This window comes from Camelina sativa, chromosome 10, assembly GCF_030686135.1.
Source record: "Camelina sativa cultivar CO46 ecotype springtype chromosome 10, ASM3068613v1".
Taxonomy (NCBI): Eukaryota; Viridiplantae; Streptophyta; class Magnoliopsida; order Brassicales; family Brassicaceae; genus Camelina; species Camelina sativa.
This window is the reverse complement of record NC_141889.1, coordinates 12,495,352-12,511,181: the sequence shown is the minus strand read 5'-3', so window position 1 is coordinate 12,511,181 and position 15,830 is coordinate 12,495,352. Positions and strand designations below refer to the sequence as shown.

Below are 15,830 nucleotides of genomic sequence, written 5' to 3'. Positions count from 1 at the left end.
GTTTACTACATCGACCATACGTCCATATGTTCTTTTTCTTACTTTAAGACATCCTCACTGTTTTTTAGTTATGCAACATAGAAGCTCTAAACGGTACATATTGTATTTGTTAACCTACACCATATTTTTGTTAATCCAACGAAAGAACACACACACACTTACATATAATACAACATTCAAAGTCAAAACCTTGCAATATAAAATATGGTACTGTTTTGTTCCCCCTCTCTCTCTCCTATCTCTCTACCGGAGACTTTTTGTCTCTGTGGCCGTTTCCGCGGAAGGCTCTAACCATCACATACTGAGTATTTTGTTGTGTCTTCAATCGGTGCAATTGAACCCGTGACAAACTGATATCCAGATAATGAGAACAAGTAGTAGCAAGATCCCGAGAACCACAAGTTTTATCTTCATGTTCTGGTACCACAATTTCCTCCTCACCTGTGTTCCTTGTTTCTTGTACTCCTGCGCCTATAAAGGTTCAAATACACTTATGTTAAAAGTTATGCTATGTCAGAGAAGATTAGCTATTTAAAGGTCAAGTATGCTAACTACCTGAGAACGTAGATTCTCGGTCTTGTCAGTAAGAACAGTTAGATTTTCCCCTCTGTCAATTGCCTATAGATTAAAAAAAGTATATTGGATAAGTACTAAGCGTAAATGAACAGTGAATTGTCTCTGCTTAAAGGCAACATTCCAACATCGTGTAATGGCTCTTTCACAGAGACATCATTGTAAAAGGTAAAAGCAAAGGAGAAATGATTGATAGTCTAAGTGTGCAGAAAGACATAAGAGAAGAATGAGATAAAAAAACTATGAGAGTCATCATTAGCAAATACCTTGTCAATGTTCTCCAACATTATACTTTTAACTTCTGAAACTTGAGCCTTGACTTTTATTAGTTTTTCAATCTCCTCTGCATGGTCAACAATATACTTCATGTGTTCTTTCATCACCGGCCTGCAGTTGTTTTTGTGACCAATTTCGTCAATGGTATAAAAGAATCTATCACTTGTATTCAATATATTATCGAACATCTTTCCACAAAGTTTATAAGAAATTAAGTACCCGAAATCCTTATTCAGACTTTTGGCGATAGCTGTGCTTGCTTTTCCACCTCCATATCTCTTCTTGAAATCAGCTTTCACACGTTCCAGAAACGCAATCGAGATTTGCTTGCTAAGAGAATCTTTCGCCACAACACAATATGCTGAAAGCGCATAACAAAGACATATGTCAATGTCAAGGAACATTGTACAAGTGAAATACACATATACTTAAGTTTCCGCAAGATATAGAAGAACTAGTTCTCCTCATAACATTGCTAACAACGCAAAACATTAATCAGTTTCTATGTCCTGTTAAACTCAAAGGACACCCCGCAAATAGAGAACCCAATATGATTTATCACGGTTTAACACAACAAGAGTAACCACAAGTTGAATGTACTTGAATAGTAATGCTAAACAACCACTGTCTAAGAACTTTTAAACCTATAGATAAGTGCTAAACAAGAAGATTCCAGTTCAGGGAGCAACAATATACAGTCAGATCCTGCCTCATGCATGCCAAAGATGGAATCTTTTCATCTCCAAAACCATTAACTGATACCTATAGAAAGACTGATACAAACATCTCAAATCGGCATCACATTTAGGCATCTCCAAATATAGGAATCATAATGCAAAAGCGCTCACCACCATACAACACACCAAAAATAGAAACACTAATAGATAGTACATACAAACCCCTACAAAACACTCAAAAGACTTTTGAGATTTTCTTTTCGCTACTAAGTGAATCTTTAAAGACAATAAAGTCCAAAGAGATCTATCAAGCTTAGATATACAACTTACATATGTGTGCTTAGTAGTATTTTCCAAGTGGAAACCAAACCAAATCAGCAAAAAGGATTCATTTTTTTTTACAAATCTTAATGAAACCAATACAAATAACAGTGCTGAATCAACAAGTAGACGAACTCAATATATAAAAGATCCATAAACGCCCCCTAAGATTCATATTGATCCATAAAAGCTTTAGCTATAGATCCATACTGGGTTCAACCAAAAGAGAGCAATTTTTTAAAAAACAAGACAATGTTATTGTTCATTCCACGAGAGAAGAGATAATGAATCACAAACCATAGCCATCTTCGACGAGGAAATTGAAGGTATGGTGATCGCAGTTGTAAGTGAACTTGCTGCTGCTGGAGGAAGGAAGCTTCTGGAGACACTGAGAAGCAATAGACGGGAAATTACCGGTGAACTCTGTATACTCGGCGAGGATCATAGTGCCTCTGGCGACGAAGCTGTAGATAAACGATTCCTGACCCATTTGAGTCGCGCCACCGAGTTGGCTCAGGCAGGGAGAAAGAGAAAGAGAGAGAGAGAGTTTTGATTCTTTACCTTTGGAGCAAAGGAACAAGTATTTTCCCGTGTACTCTTTTACTTCACTTTTATTTTATTTTTTCTTTACACTTTTTTACTCATTTCATGAATTGATATATTCCAACATCTTCAAAATTCTCGAAATATAAGTGTGCAAATTGGAGTTTCTATAAAGAGAAGATAGTCAAGAATAACTTTTTGTTTTAAAAAGATTTATTAATTATTTTATACATGAGGAAAATAATACTTTTATATAATCTCTTACCCAGTAAGAGTTTGAGAAATTTATTTTGTCAAATTCATATTTTAGTTTTATATTATACTAGATAAGGACCCGTCCGATGTGCGGGTTTAAGGTTTTGTAAATAAAATTAAATTTAATAAAATTATATCAAAATTTATTGTATATTATTTATATATATTTTTGTTATAATACACTGATTTATATACATATATAAATATTTTATGTATGTTATCATTACGAATGTATTTTTTACATCTATATATACTATATGTTACAAATATATTATTTACCACTACCTAGAAAATGTCTATATGGACAAATTAAGCCAACTATTATATGTCTTTTTATGTTCATTTTTGCATAGTTTCTTTAATCATTAAAATTGTTTGCTTAAAAAACATTTTGAATAAAAAATAAATTACATCACAATACACTTATGGAGAGAACCTCGATTCTGCCCTCCTCCCTTATGGAGAGAACCTTGCGTCAAATCTCCTAAACCATGAAGAGAACCTTTGCTCCGCCTTCCTCCCTTGGGGAGATAATCTTGCTTCCAACCTCTCCCATCTTCCTCCCTTGGACAGATAACCATGCATCCAACCTCCTCCACCATAGAGATAACCTCGACTATGCCCTCCTCATGTGTGGAGAGAACATGTTCACGTCTAGCTATCTCAAAGTGGCTTGCTCCAACAACCAATGAAACTAAAGACACTTTTCCAACGTTACAAAATCTTTTGTTAGTAACTAATGTTAAATTTCCTAATGTATTCATAGAATTTTTTTTGACACACCATGATGTAGCCTCTATCTCCAAGCTCTTATGGATCTATCAACAATGATTTATGTTTTTCTAATCTATCTATATTTGTTGTGGGGTTGTGTTTGATTAGCCTATTTTATCGAACTATTAGGTTGATGGCCTTCTCCTCTTTAACTACTTTTGAGATTGAACGAATGGTAACAATTATGTTTGCACAAAAAAAGGTCTATGACCAACCAATCAAAGTTGAGAAATTAGAAGAAAATTAATTTGACATAATTAATGAAATAATAGAAAATTATAAGCACGATAATATATGAATCTCAAATAATTCAAAGATGAAAATATAAATTAAATAAAACAATCTAAAACTACTACAGTAAATTTTAAAATACAATATTAGAAAAAAAAGATGCATATATTAATCTTCCTTTTTTTTTGGGTCAACATATTATTGTTACCTACTCCAAACTAAAAAGGTAGAAAATAAGAGTATATTCTGGTTTAAAAAAATAAAAAAAATTGTCTTCCTATTAAAAAAGTTTGACCAATAGAACATAAATTTTTTTGTGAGATGAATAATATGAGACGGTCTATGTTTATATAGAAGTGAGTATTTATATTTTTAAAAATTAATAATTTTTTATATATTTTCCTTAATCCTTTTTCTATTTTATGAGAAAATTTATTCCAATGAGCTCCTTATTTTTTAAATTTTTTTTGCTTCCCACTTTCTTGTAAGACGTACTATCGTTCGACGATAAGAACGCTTTCTGTTTAGTTGATCTAGTGTTATATAATCTTTGTTGTTATCTTGCATTTGTGTATTCATCTTTATTTTTATGCTACCTATCCTGCAAATTAATAAAAATAATAATAATACCGTGAGAAATTTGTTAATCTCAAAACCTTAGTTATTATGCATAAGAAACTTTGTTAACATTTAAAAGTCTAAGATTGAGTAGTATGCAATATAAAATTGAGAAACGAAACAAAATTCAAAGAAACGACGATGAAAACACATAGTAATATCTAGGAATCTTTTATATAGTTGCTTCGATTAGACAACAAACAAATTGCCTTAGAGACTTGTTGAAGAACAATGATGAGTCAAATAAAAGGTTAATAAAAAACAAAGAATTTTTTTTACCAAGTAAAACAAAGCTAGTCGAAATTTTTTTGTTTGGTGGAAAATATGTCATCATCTATTTGCTTATATAGAGGGGTATATTAACAATACTTTCCCTGTTAGGATTAACAAAGTTTTTTTAATATAATAAGATTACAATTATCTTATGCATCATTTTACCAAGCTTGAAAACTGTGATTTTTATCGTTAAAATTGACATGTGTCACGATATGATGAGTTACTAACTTTAATATGTGATTTCTAATCGTTAAAATTGACATGTGTCACAATCTGATGAGTTACTAATTTAGATATTTAATCGTTAAAACTGGCACGTGTCACGATCTGGTGAGTATTTAACTTTGATCTCTGATCGTTAAAACTAACACGTGTCACGATCTGGTGAATTACTAACGTTAAGAACCAAGTTTTATATAATAAGATTTAGTATATGATGCTTATGTAATTATTTGTTTTGGAAGATTTTGTAACACTTTTGATATCACTGAATTTGTTTTGTCCGAAAAAAAAAATCGATGGAAATGAAATTAACGTTTTATTTTCCTTTAATATGAATTGTTGTAAATGTTTTACCAATCCCATAATTTGTGACTAACAAAATAGTGGCCAATCAACAAAAACAAATAAAACTCGTAACTAAATTATAGCAAAAAAAAAAATCATAATAAAAAATTTTACGATCATCTTAGTTGGAAACATTATATTTTTACATGATATAGTGGATGATGAGTTAGGTCGTAATTATAAATTATTTATAGTTATATTCTTTTCGTTTATAATATTTATGTAAGAAGAAAACATGCAGTCTTTAAAACCTCAAAATAATATTTTTTAGAAGAAGAAAAAATATGAAAAAATAATAAAAATTTATCATGTAAAAACTAGATGTTTGTGAGAGACAATTGTTACAATTGGGCTTAAAAGCTCTAAAACTTTTTGCATCCTAACCAATTACCCACATAGGTTTTAGTAAATTTAAGCGGATAGAAACTTGAAATGCAGAGACGTGTTAGGATTTCAGATCACCTAAACACAACTAATTATTATTTTATTTATTTCACTAAATAATTGTATCGGATTCTTTTCTAAATATGGTATTTGCATTTGATAAGATTACTTTTTTTGATACTGCAAAATAAAATATTTTTTTGAAACTAATAAATCTTCTCCCATGTCAAATGAGTCACAATTTCAATATTAGTATATCTATGCTACATATACTAAAGAAAATTGTATATTTATGGGAAAAAATGGGTTCCAAAATTTCATTTGGATGCAATGTATTTCTGAAATTTTTTTCCAAGTATGTAATGACTAAATCTTTTATTTCCATTTAAATATATTTTTCTACATTTAGTTTATTATATCGTTTTCTTTTACATTATAAGATCACCTCCGTAGAGTTGATGTTACACTCGCGTCACAGTTATGGCGAATCTAACTCTAGAGCTCAACATCAATTCCGCAAGTAGCCTTTTGAATGTCAATCTCATCACAAAGATGGACGTTTGTGCCAAAATCAACATTCGTGACGAAAACACCTAGAAAAAACAAAAAGCGAAAACCACTATCGATCGCTCTCGTGGATCTAACCCGATTTGGAATGAAGCTCTCAAATTTTTCGTCAACGAGAGGTTAGTCCGTGATGGTCGTTTGACACTTGTCATGAGTTTAATTTCTCGTCGAATCCTAGGTAACAAAGAAATCGGAAGAGTTGACATTCCGTTACTTGAGCTTTTGAATTCAATCACACAGCCAATTAGCAGTGGCAGTAACAATCATGAGATGAAACTGATGAATCGTCAGGTGAGAACTCTGTCTGGAAAACAAGCCGGATTTTTGAACTTTCAGTACAGGTTTAAATCGGATTCACCAGTGATGGTTAATCAGAATTTGGAAGACGACACACCAGCTGATCCTCCATCACCGCAAATGGAGCATCTACCTTTGGCTCCACCAGAAGTGCCGATTGAGTTTCCTAGACTACCTGAGCCACCAAGTCATCCTCCATCACCACAAATGGAGCATCTACCTTTGGATCCACCAGAAGTGTCGATTGAGTTTCCTAGACTACCTGAGCCACCAAGTCATCCTCCATCACCACAAATGGAGCATCTACCTTTGGCTCCACCAGAAGTGCCGATTGAGTTTCCTAGGCTGCCTGAGCTACCAAGTCATTCGAGACATCCTTTTGCCGTTGGACCGAGCGATGATCTTCTTCCCATACCTTACTATGCATTTGTCGTTGGACCGGACAATGATGATCACCTTCCAATACCTGTCTGTAAAACTGTGACAGTAGAGCAAGTCATTGATCGTTTCAACTACATACCACAATCACCGAGCCTCCAAGGATATGAACCGTACGGTTATAGACTGCAGACACCAGAAGACTCACTACCGCCGGCACCACCGTCGTCACCAACAGGATATGGAAATGGATGGTGGATGTAACAAGAGCCAAAGGAGAGATGATAGAGACTTGGATTGGAAGCTGGGCTTTTTTGGGTTGGTGGACTCATAATAATGATGGGAGAATTTGTGTCTAATCTGACGGGCCAAACTCTGTTTTGTTCATTTCTCTTTGTATTTCTGATTTTTCGCTTTTCTTTTCTTTCTCTTCTGTAATCCTCTCTATAAACAATTTCTTTCCCCTCTTAAAACAACATGAACTCATTGCTTACCAAAATTACCGACTAACTTCGACATATTAAAAATACAAAACAAAACGAAAAGCCATATTAGTTCGGATGAACAAGAACAAGACCAAGTCTCGGGAATAACAACAACAGCAACAACCTATCACATATCAGATAAAAAGTAAAATTATTATTTTTTATTTGTCAATTTTGGTATTTTGAAAATTTGAGCGTCTGGTCTGAGCAACGACATCACTACGAATAAGGTCTCTTTCTCTCTCTCATGTTTGTTTCTTCTCACTTTACCAAATCTCTCTTCTTCTTCTTCGTCTTCGCCTGTAATTGTCTCTTTAAAATCTATAGATAATGGCGGACCAAACCACTTCCGATTCAACATCTCCACCGGCTCCTCTCTCCGTATCTTCTCTGACTGCTCCTGTAATCTCTCTCGCTCTCTCTCGTTTGCTCTCTCTAATCACTTTAATTTTTACGTGAGTACTCTTAGGGTTCTTCTGGGTTTCTGAGTTTTTGTTGTTCAAATTGAGATTTTTGCGGTTGTTTTATAATTGGGGGTTTTGATTTCAGATTTATCTAGGGTTTGGGATTCAATGTGGCATTGCTTGGAACCTTAGATCCTTGTTTTGTCTGCAGCTTCCAACACATCTTTTGTTTTGTGTTCTTGATTTGGATTGAAGTGGTATATAGAAGGTCTCGTTTCTTCCTATGTTTCTTTGGCTGAAACTTCACTTTTGTTCTTGTGGATTTTATGGTTCTGTTTGAATTTATAGAGTTCCACTAGATTGAACAATTTCAAGATATCTTGAGTTGATTTTATTTACATCTGGTGGATCTTGAGGCTATTCACTGTGTAATAGATTTCAGATTTGGTACTCAGATTGTGTTTGAATCATTCTCCCAGTGGAAGTTTTTGGTGGTTTTGATTAATGGCTTTGTTTGTGGTTTTGTAAATTAACAATAATCTCATTGGTCTTAAAGCATGATTGTCTATAACATTTGTTGTGTTTCCTGTTTATACAAGTGTCAAACTTGTGACTGAAATTGATATTTGATCTTTGGTTGTTTCTCCCTGATGCAGAAGAAAGATAACACCAGTCCTGTTGATTCAAAGCTCACGGTATGTTGCTGTGTCTTGCATTCTATCTTATGATCAAGCGGTTTTCTCAGTTCTGGATTTTGTTTTCTGTAGGAATTGAACGAGTCAAGGGCTGAGTTGCTTAACAGGATCCAGAATCTGAAACAGGTACTTTTGTTACACCATATGCTCATCACTGACTTTTTCATCTTGTGTTACACATTTATGTTCTTCTCTTAAGGAATATAACAATCAATCTTGTATCTATCTATCTCTCTATTGTTATCGTCACAGGACTTACAGAGTTGGAGAGGTAAATTGGACACTCAAGTTAAAGTCTACCGTGAGGTGAGTCCCATTCCTAGTCCTCTTTACTACAGTTTGTGGTTTTTGTCTGTCAAACAAATATACAATCTTTGCTCCCGAAGAGAATCGCTTTCCTTAGCCAGGATCAGTTTAAGGCGATAGAAAAGCTCTCCTCTTGAACTGATTTAAACTCTTCCTTGGTGCTTTACAGGAGCTCTCTGGGCTAAAGAAGACTCTGAATCTTGAAGTTGAGCAGCTTCGTGAGGTATGTAATGTATCCGTGAGGTATATATATTAAGCAGCATGCACATTGGTATATTACCAGTTTCTGTATCTTGATACATGTTTGATTTTTTCGTTTCATTTCCATACAACTAGGAATTCAAAGATCTGAAAACCACCTTAAATCAGCAACAAGATGATGTTTCTGCTAGCCTGAAAAACTTAGGCGTGAGTCTCATGACACACTCTTCCTCCTTATTGTTTTCAATAGATTGGAGAAAAGACTGGCTTTTAGGCTTTCAGAGAGACTAATCTATGTTTCCTCCACGATTCTCTGTTTTTGTGTGACTTGCAGCTACAAGATAACCCCAAAGATTCAAAAGAGCAAATGGATAAGAGCAGTGAGGTAACAGAAGAGAAACTCGAAGCTCCATCGACTGATGACAATGCGAAAGAATCAGATCATTAGATGTTTGTCTTATGATCTTGTCACTACTACTACTACTACTAGTAATTACCACTACATTGAGATTGTACTAGTACGCTTAAAACGTGTAGTTCTGCGGTTTAGTTGATTCTAATGATGATGCACCATGACTCAATGGTTTGCAGCGGGTTGCTATGCCAATAACTTGATTCCAAATACAGAACCAACTTTAGTACATATCTCAAAAATCAAGCTTCTCCTCCGTTCTTGACATCAAACGAGATTTTTACATATTTATGCATGTCAATCCCATTATTGATCCAAAGTTAATATGCAAAATCTTAAGATTGGAGATACATATAGTGTCGTGCATTCCCCTAATTTTAAGATATACATATACATAGAATCTTTTAAAATTTCAAAATGGATCAATCAATGAACCAACCAACCAACCAAGTACTACTACATGATACCAATAATTTCACTTGTGTGTTTAATTTTTGAAATAAAAGTTACTCTTTTTTTTTTTTCGTTTCTTCTGATATTCTTCTTCTTCATTTGTTCAAATTTTGCAATTTAACTTTTGATTTGTCAACCAATTTGAGCCTAACTATATAATATTTTCTTTTCTTTCATAAGTTGGTACCATATTCAATAAAATAAAAAAAACGAAGTTTATTGAAGGACACAAAGCACCTAAAAACGCGTTAAAACACTTTTTTTATACTAGTGTCAAGTGGCATAAACCCGTAAATATTCCAGACGGTAGTGGCAATTTCAATAACACTTTCTCTTTTAAACCATTTCTCTCTCTCTCTCTCTGTCTTCAATAAAACTTTTCAAACACTCCAGAAAAAAAGCTCAGAGAAAAAGAAACAATGAGAGGACTCTCCACAAAATCCGGTGCGATAATCACCGCAATTCTCACCGTCAACTTCTTACTCACCACCGCCGCAACAACAACCTCCCAATCCTCCGTCGGTGTTTTCATGCCGATCATCGAGTCGAGATGCACCGGTTCCATCGCCGAGTGCTCCTTATAATCCGAGGAGTTCGAGATGGACTCTGAGATCAACAGGCGCATATTAGCTACGACGAGGTACATAAGCTACGGTGCGCTGAAGAGGAACACGGTACCATGCTCACGACGCGGCGCATCTTACTACAATTGCAGACGTGGAGCTCAGGCTAATCCTTACTCTCGTGGTTGTAGTGCCATTACTCGTTGCAGACGATGATGATTTACCAATTTTATTACTACTTTCTCTTCTCTTTTTATGTACTTTTTTTTAAAATATTTAATCCTCCATTCTTTTGTTTTTATATTTATACAATTTTTTTCCTAAGAGTATTATATTTACTTATGTTTAAAATTTCATTGCAGTATCATTTTCATACAGTCAATTTCGTGAACATATAATAGTAGTGTGAAAAAAAAATGATATTTATGTGTATGGGTGCTTTTTGCATGTGCAGAAGAGAAATCCAGGTGTTCGTTCATATCGTATGGAATAAATGTGATTTTTCAAAAAAAATTGATTTTAAAATTATAGCTGTTGTTTATAATTCAAATGGAGAAAATATGATGGCAATTAGTCAATTTTGTTCCCACCAAAATAAAAAAAAAAATGTAAAATCAATTTTTTTTTTGTTTACTTTATCGTTGAATAATATTTAAATTGTGGAGAAGTTGGAAAAATAGAGAGGCAATAATTGGAATTGGTTGGTGCCAAAAAAACTAAACAGGCAGCTTCACATGCAAATGCTTTCGGCAGAGCCACACGTCGCTTATTTATTACGTTTTTTTTTTTTCTGGTATAGAACTAACAATAATTTTATATTAAATTAAATATTCCTACAATTTGTGTAAAAAACAATGAAACAAAAGGAAAAATATGTCAACAATTGTGAGTACAACAGCTGAGTTGTCTTGTTGGAGGAGCCACTTGGGGGCTGAAAGGAGGAGAAAAAAAAATGTCAAAAGAGAAGAAAACGTTACAATGAGAGAAGTGAGAACAAGAGAAACACTAATTTACTCCCATAATTGGAGGGGAGGATGATTTTGGGGAGAAAGGTCAAAAAAAACAAATAACAAAGCATTAAATATAGAGCAGACACTTTAATTTTTAATGCACTTCATCCAAACGGCCCTTAATTTGCTCCTTGGTCCCTCGAGGGGTTTGTCACATTTACGTATAATTATACAGTAAAACTTTCTATAAATCAATACTTTTTAAATTAATACTCACTATAAATTAATAAATTTTTCCGGTCTCGAATTAGGCCGGAAAATAACACAATTCAATAAAATAATACTTTTTTAAAAATTCTATATAAAAATATGGTTTTATAAATATCCTAAATTAATAATGATATAAACTAAATATATATATATATATATATTTAAGAAATTTAGTGCAATATAACTTTATTGTTGTTTGTATATTTTTGAATTTGCATTTTTGTTTAAGCTCATCTATAATCTTTCTCAATTGCATCAAAAACTTTTTGTATTATTTTCTCAAATTGCATCAAAAAATTTTGGAGCATCCTAAACGCGATAGTTGCTTCTTTACATATAATGGTTCTAAAGATACCGCAATATCTTCTTGGACTTCATCATGAAAGATAGTAACAACAATTTATTCTAAACTCTGAAACTTCTAAACATTTATCATTTTCACCTAGATAATCTATTAAACTGTTAACATCCATCATATTAGGATAGCTAAAATTGTAAATTAAGAAAATTTTATAAAAGTGTGAATATAACAAAATATCTTATTTTTAATAAAAAATGTTTCAAACTATGAAAATGAAAAAAATCTCTTCATACATTAATATTTTATTATTTTATCGATAAATTAATAATTATTAATTTATCGATAAATTAAACCTCTATAAATTAATAAAATTTTGTGGTCCTTATTAATTTATAGAGGTTTTACTGTATATAGTGTACATCTATAATACCCTACAAAAATAATACTGTAAAATTGTAAATTACAGAGTAAATAATACAGTAAAACCTCTAAAAATTAATAATGTTGGGACCAAAACATTTTATTAATCTATAGTGATATTAATTTATCTATAAATTAATAATTATTAATTTATAGTAATTATTAATTTATAGATATATTTTAATAGTTTAACCTTTAAAAATTATGAATTTAGACAATTTTAACAATAATTTCGGATATTCAAAAATTTATGGTATTGGAATTGAATTTTTAATATTTAGAAAACATTATTAACAATAAATTACAAATACAATAGACAAATTCACTTATACACATGACATACATAAAATTAAATTTATGAATAATAATATAGATTGTTGTATTTTAATAGTCAATCAAACTATCAAAATGTAAATGATGGATATCTAAAAATTGAAAACTTAAAAAAAAATGTAGCTATATTTATGACATGTTATAAAATATTTTATATTATTATAGTTTGAAAATACAACCTAACAGTTGTTTTGTAGATATGAGCTTTAGGAAAAACATACATTATATTTTTTTTTCTTTACATACATTATATATATATATATGTAAATTTACATGATTATTAATTTATAATATTACTGGGACCATATTTTAAATGGAGATTTCAGAAAAAATATTATCTTATTAATTTATATTTTGTTATTTTTTATATTGGCCCGACTTAGGACTGAAAAATTTTATTAATTTATAGTGTTTATTAATTTATAGAGTATTAATTTATATAGATTTTACTCTACATAGCCAAAGTGTGGAGAAAGGTGTTTTCGACCGCAAACTCATACGTTATGGACGATGCGCATATACCAACTCATTACCAGCCGATTGTTATTGACAAATTGATAATGATAAGTTTGTTTCGTTGCTTGTGCTTACGTTTATATTTTTGTTTTTTGAACCAACCTCTTACTTTTCAACAAATAGGACACAAAAAGTAAACTGGAATACATTCTTTTGTTTGAATTCACACTGGGCGTAAAAGTAAACTGGAATATATATTTTTACTATAGAAGTAGCACTTATTTTGTTATAAGTAAAAAACACATGCGAACATTGAAATTGCGTTTCAAACAATGAAAGCCTAATACAGCTATGAGACTCGATTCAAATAAAACCTATACCATATCTACGATACTGTATTGTTCATGGGTAAAACTTGTAATTGCTATATACTGCGTAAAACTTGTAATTACCATAATTTCCTATGGCTCCTAAGTTGGAAACTTGGTTAGCTATTTTTTTTCCCTGATAACTTGAGGTTGTAATGACTTCTTACTACTCTCAAAACCAAAATAGAAAAGGTAGTTCAATAGTTCATAAGTGCAGAATAATGTAACGCACCACATCATCAATCTAACTTAACAGTAATAAACCCATTTCTTAAAACAGGAATTTAAATGTAAATACTGCTCTTAACAAATTTCCATAGTTTTTTTTCTTTTCTTCTGCAAATGCTGTTATCAGCAAAAAGATCATGACCTGTCAAGCATTTGATAGTTGGTGAGCACCACCCTCCCTTTCAACTGGAACTAGCCGGTGTTTTGGGTTCATCTTTGATGGCTGGAGGAGGAGTGCCTTCTACTCCCATCTCGGCTCTTAGATCATTGATGCTTTGCTCCAGCTCATTGATTCTACCTCCCATCTCATCAAGTGAACCATTAAAGTTAAGGAGATCAAAACACAAATGTCATGAACACAAAATTGCTGATCAAAAGAGTTCCCACAGATTCCAAAATTTGTACAATTTCATGGTGACAAAGTTGGATTTTGTTAGCGAGCAGAAGAACAAGTATGTATATAATATCAACTTAACAAGAGAACACACCATGGAACAATGAGGTTCTATGACTATCCATAGAACAGACTCATTTAGACTCCTCTCAAGACATACTTAAATCAGAAACAGATTCTATTGATCATTGCTTATTCCTAGTACTAAATTTCTTTTCTTAAAGACACAAAGAATCACTTATCACGGATCATCATTACTGCTCTAGGAGGGAGACATATAAAATATTCTAATGCAAGCAACATTCAAGTAAAACCATAGATTGGTATAAGGATATTCTTTGTGATGATGGAGTCCGACATTGTCTGGAACCTGGTTTGCTGAAACACACAATGAGACCAAATTTAATCAGAATCTACCTATTGAAGTTATAATTCCAAGGCCTAAGAAGACATAAAAGAAAGCTGAAAAACTTACCATCTGATGGAGAAGATTTTGGACCTGCGTATAAAAATTCAAGGTATCAGTGATAAAACCAAGTGATGGTATTGTCTGAAAATGAGAAACATACCAAACAAAGAGAAGGAATAATTCTATAAGAAACGGAAACTCACAAAAGCTGTCATATCAGCGGTGCTCTGCTTAGTATCCTCAGAATCATGTCCATCCTGTACGCATAAAGGAAAATACTGTGTAAGAGGAAGCAAAAACACAACTCAATCGGATCTATTGCATGCATCAAGACAGGAAGATGAAGCTTTATAATAATGAATAAAATCATTTTGAGGATAAAACACAAGCATAAACTATTGCTCATGAAGTATAATTTCTATCTGAATAATCTTAGTACCAACATCAAACACAGCAAACTCAATACATTGACATCCCAATGAAAACTTATACGGTTCGCCAATCAGATCCTGAACTTTTATGATCACAGCACTGGACTCTATTGCTGAAGCTAATATTTAATCTACATGTAAACCTAATCCGAAGATATACAATCTGAACTCTATTGCTGAAGCTTTATAACAATGTAAAACCTCGTTTTAAGGACAATCAAGTACATATAAGCTTATTTAACTCATAGAGGAAACCTCAATCTGAAATTTCTTAGTACCAATATCAAACACCAAAAAAAAAAAAAAAAACTCCGATACATGAACATTTCTAAGCACGGCTATACAAGAAAGAAAACAGATCCTAAACTTCGTTCAAGTTTCGCGATACTGGAGTTCTTGCAAAGAACCATATTCTCAAAGTATGAAATCGAACAAACAAAAAAAAAAAATCCCCAAATCGTCCAGATTTCGCTATATACACTCACAATTTGGGTAATCGATCTACAATAACAGAACAAAATTCGAAAAAAAAATCATGCGACATTCCAATGAACCGTTTTAAAAACCTAATCCGAAGATATATCATAGGGAAAAATATAGTCTTAAGATTAAATCGAAAAAATCCAAATAACGAGCCTAGGATTCGTGAATGAATACAATAAAATTCAAGAAACGCGCACTGATCTGAAGAAGGAGACATACCATTTTTAGGGTTTTTTCTTCAGTCTGATCGGACGATTTGGAGAAAAATTTTTGATTCAGCGAAAAGCGATGAGACGATTGAGAGAAGCGATGTGTGTATAATATAACCCAGACTTATAGATATGAAATGTCTAAAATACCCCTATTTACTTTAGTATCCGTCGTTATGATTTCATTGGGTGGGATCTTGTGTGTGTGTGCTAATGTTATTCAAATTTCAAATTTCAATTTTATATGGACGTTTGGGTAGTGAGATCAAGATCTTAGGATGATCCAGTTTGGTTTAATTTTAACCGGATTACAAATCAAAAA

General features: G+C 32.4%; 4 protein-coding genes and 1 pseudogene across 4 annotated transcripts; 3 read left to right on the top strand and 2 right to left on the bottom strand.

Annotated features, from left to right (window-relative positions):
* Positions 1–58: 58 nt before the first annotated feature.
* Positions 59–2,515, bottom strand: LOC104718813 (vesicle-associated membrane protein 724). Its single transcript, XM_010436617.3, has 5 exons — positions 2,145–2,515; positions 1,069–1,210; positions 840–960; positions 556–618; positions 59–471 (listed from the first exon to the last, which is right to left on the bottom strand). Exons 1-5 carry the CDS (start codon positions 2,335–2,337, stop codon positions 322–324), a joined length of 669 nt encoding a protein of 222 aa, XP_010434919.1. The 5' UTR covers positions 2,338–2,515; the 3' UTR covers positions 59–321.
* A 3,421-nt stretch (positions 2,516–5,936) lies between these two features.
* LOC104720338 (uncharacterized) lies at positions 5,937–7,236 on the top strand (annotated as a pseudogene).
* Positions 7,124–9,435, top strand: LOC104718812 (uncharacterized). Its single transcript, XM_010436616.3, has 8 exons — positions 7,124–7,452; positions 7,550–7,624; positions 8,283–8,321; positions 8,394–8,447; positions 8,574–8,627; positions 8,797–8,850; positions 8,964–9,035; positions 9,163–9,435. The coding sequence occupies exons 2-8, from the start codon at positions 7,553–7,555 to the stop codon at positions 9,274–9,276; spliced, it is 459 nt and encodes a 152-aa protein (XP_010434918.1). The 5' UTR covers positions 7,124–7,452; positions 7,550–7,552; the 3' UTR covers positions 9,277–9,435.
* Positions 9,436–10,029: 594 nt separating this feature from the next.
* LOC104718811 (protein RALF-like 33) lies at positions 10,030–10,607 on the top strand. The gene is given in 1 exon segment (XM_010436615.3): positions 10,030–10,607. A coding segment is annotated over 1 exon segment (360 nt). The 5' UTR covers positions 10,030–10,112; the 3' UTR covers positions 10,473–10,607.
* A 2,931-nt stretch (positions 10,608–13,538) lies between these two features.
* Positions 13,539–15,720, bottom strand: LOC104718810 (heat shock factor-binding protein). The gene is made up of 5 exons (XM_010436614.2): positions 15,519–15,720; positions 14,589–14,642; positions 14,452–14,475; positions 14,312–14,354; positions 13,539–13,895 (listed from the first exon to the last, which is right to left on the bottom strand). Exons 1-5 carry the CDS (start codon positions 15,519–15,521, stop codon positions 13,765–13,767), a joined length of 255 nt encoding a protein of 84 aa, XP_010434916.1. The 5' UTR covers positions 15,522–15,720; the 3' UTR covers positions 13,539–13,764.
* Positions 15,721–15,830: the final 110 nt, after the last annotated feature.

What these genes read in the sequence shown, in the direction of transcription:
- LOC104718813 (XM_010436617.3), bottom strand. Translation starts at nt 2,337, where the DNA reads ATGGGTCAGGAATCGTTTATCTACAGCTTCGTCGCCAGAGGCACTATG. An exon ending in CCTCGTCGAAGATGGCTATG is followed by an intron (nt 1,211 to 2,144) that starts GTTTGTGATTCA and finishes ATGCGCTTTCAG; the next exon opens with CATATTGTGTTGTGGCGAAA. An exon ending in AGTCTGAATAAGGATTTCGG is followed by an intron (nt 961 to 1,068) that starts GTACTTAATTTC and finishes AAACAACTGCAG; the next exon opens with GCCGGTGATGAAAGAACACA.
- LOC104718810 (XM_010436614.2), bottom strand. An exon ending in CCGCTGATATGACAGCTTTT is followed by an intron (nt 14,476 to 14,588) that starts GTGAGTTTCCGT and finishes TTTTATACGCAG; the next exon opens with GTCCAAAATCTTCTCCATCA. An exon ending in AAAATCTTCTCCATCAGATG is followed by an intron (nt 14,355 to 14,451) that starts GTAAGTTTTTCA and finishes TGTGTGTTTCAG; the next exon opens with CAAACCAGGTTCCAGACAAT.
- LOC104718812 (XM_010436616.3), top strand. Translation starts at nt 7,553, where the DNA reads ATGGCGGACCAAACCACTTCCGATTCAACATCTCCACCGGCTCCTCTC. An exon ending in AAGTTAAAGTCTACCGTGAG is followed by an intron (nt 8,628 to 8,796) that starts GTGAGTCCCATT and finishes GGTGCTTTACAG; the next exon opens with GAGCTCTCTGGGCTAAAGAA. An exon ending in CTAGCCTGAAAAACTTAGGC is followed by an intron (nt 9,036 to 9,162) that starts GTGAGTCTCATG and finishes TGTGACTTGCAG; the next exon opens with CTACAAGATAACCCCAAAGA.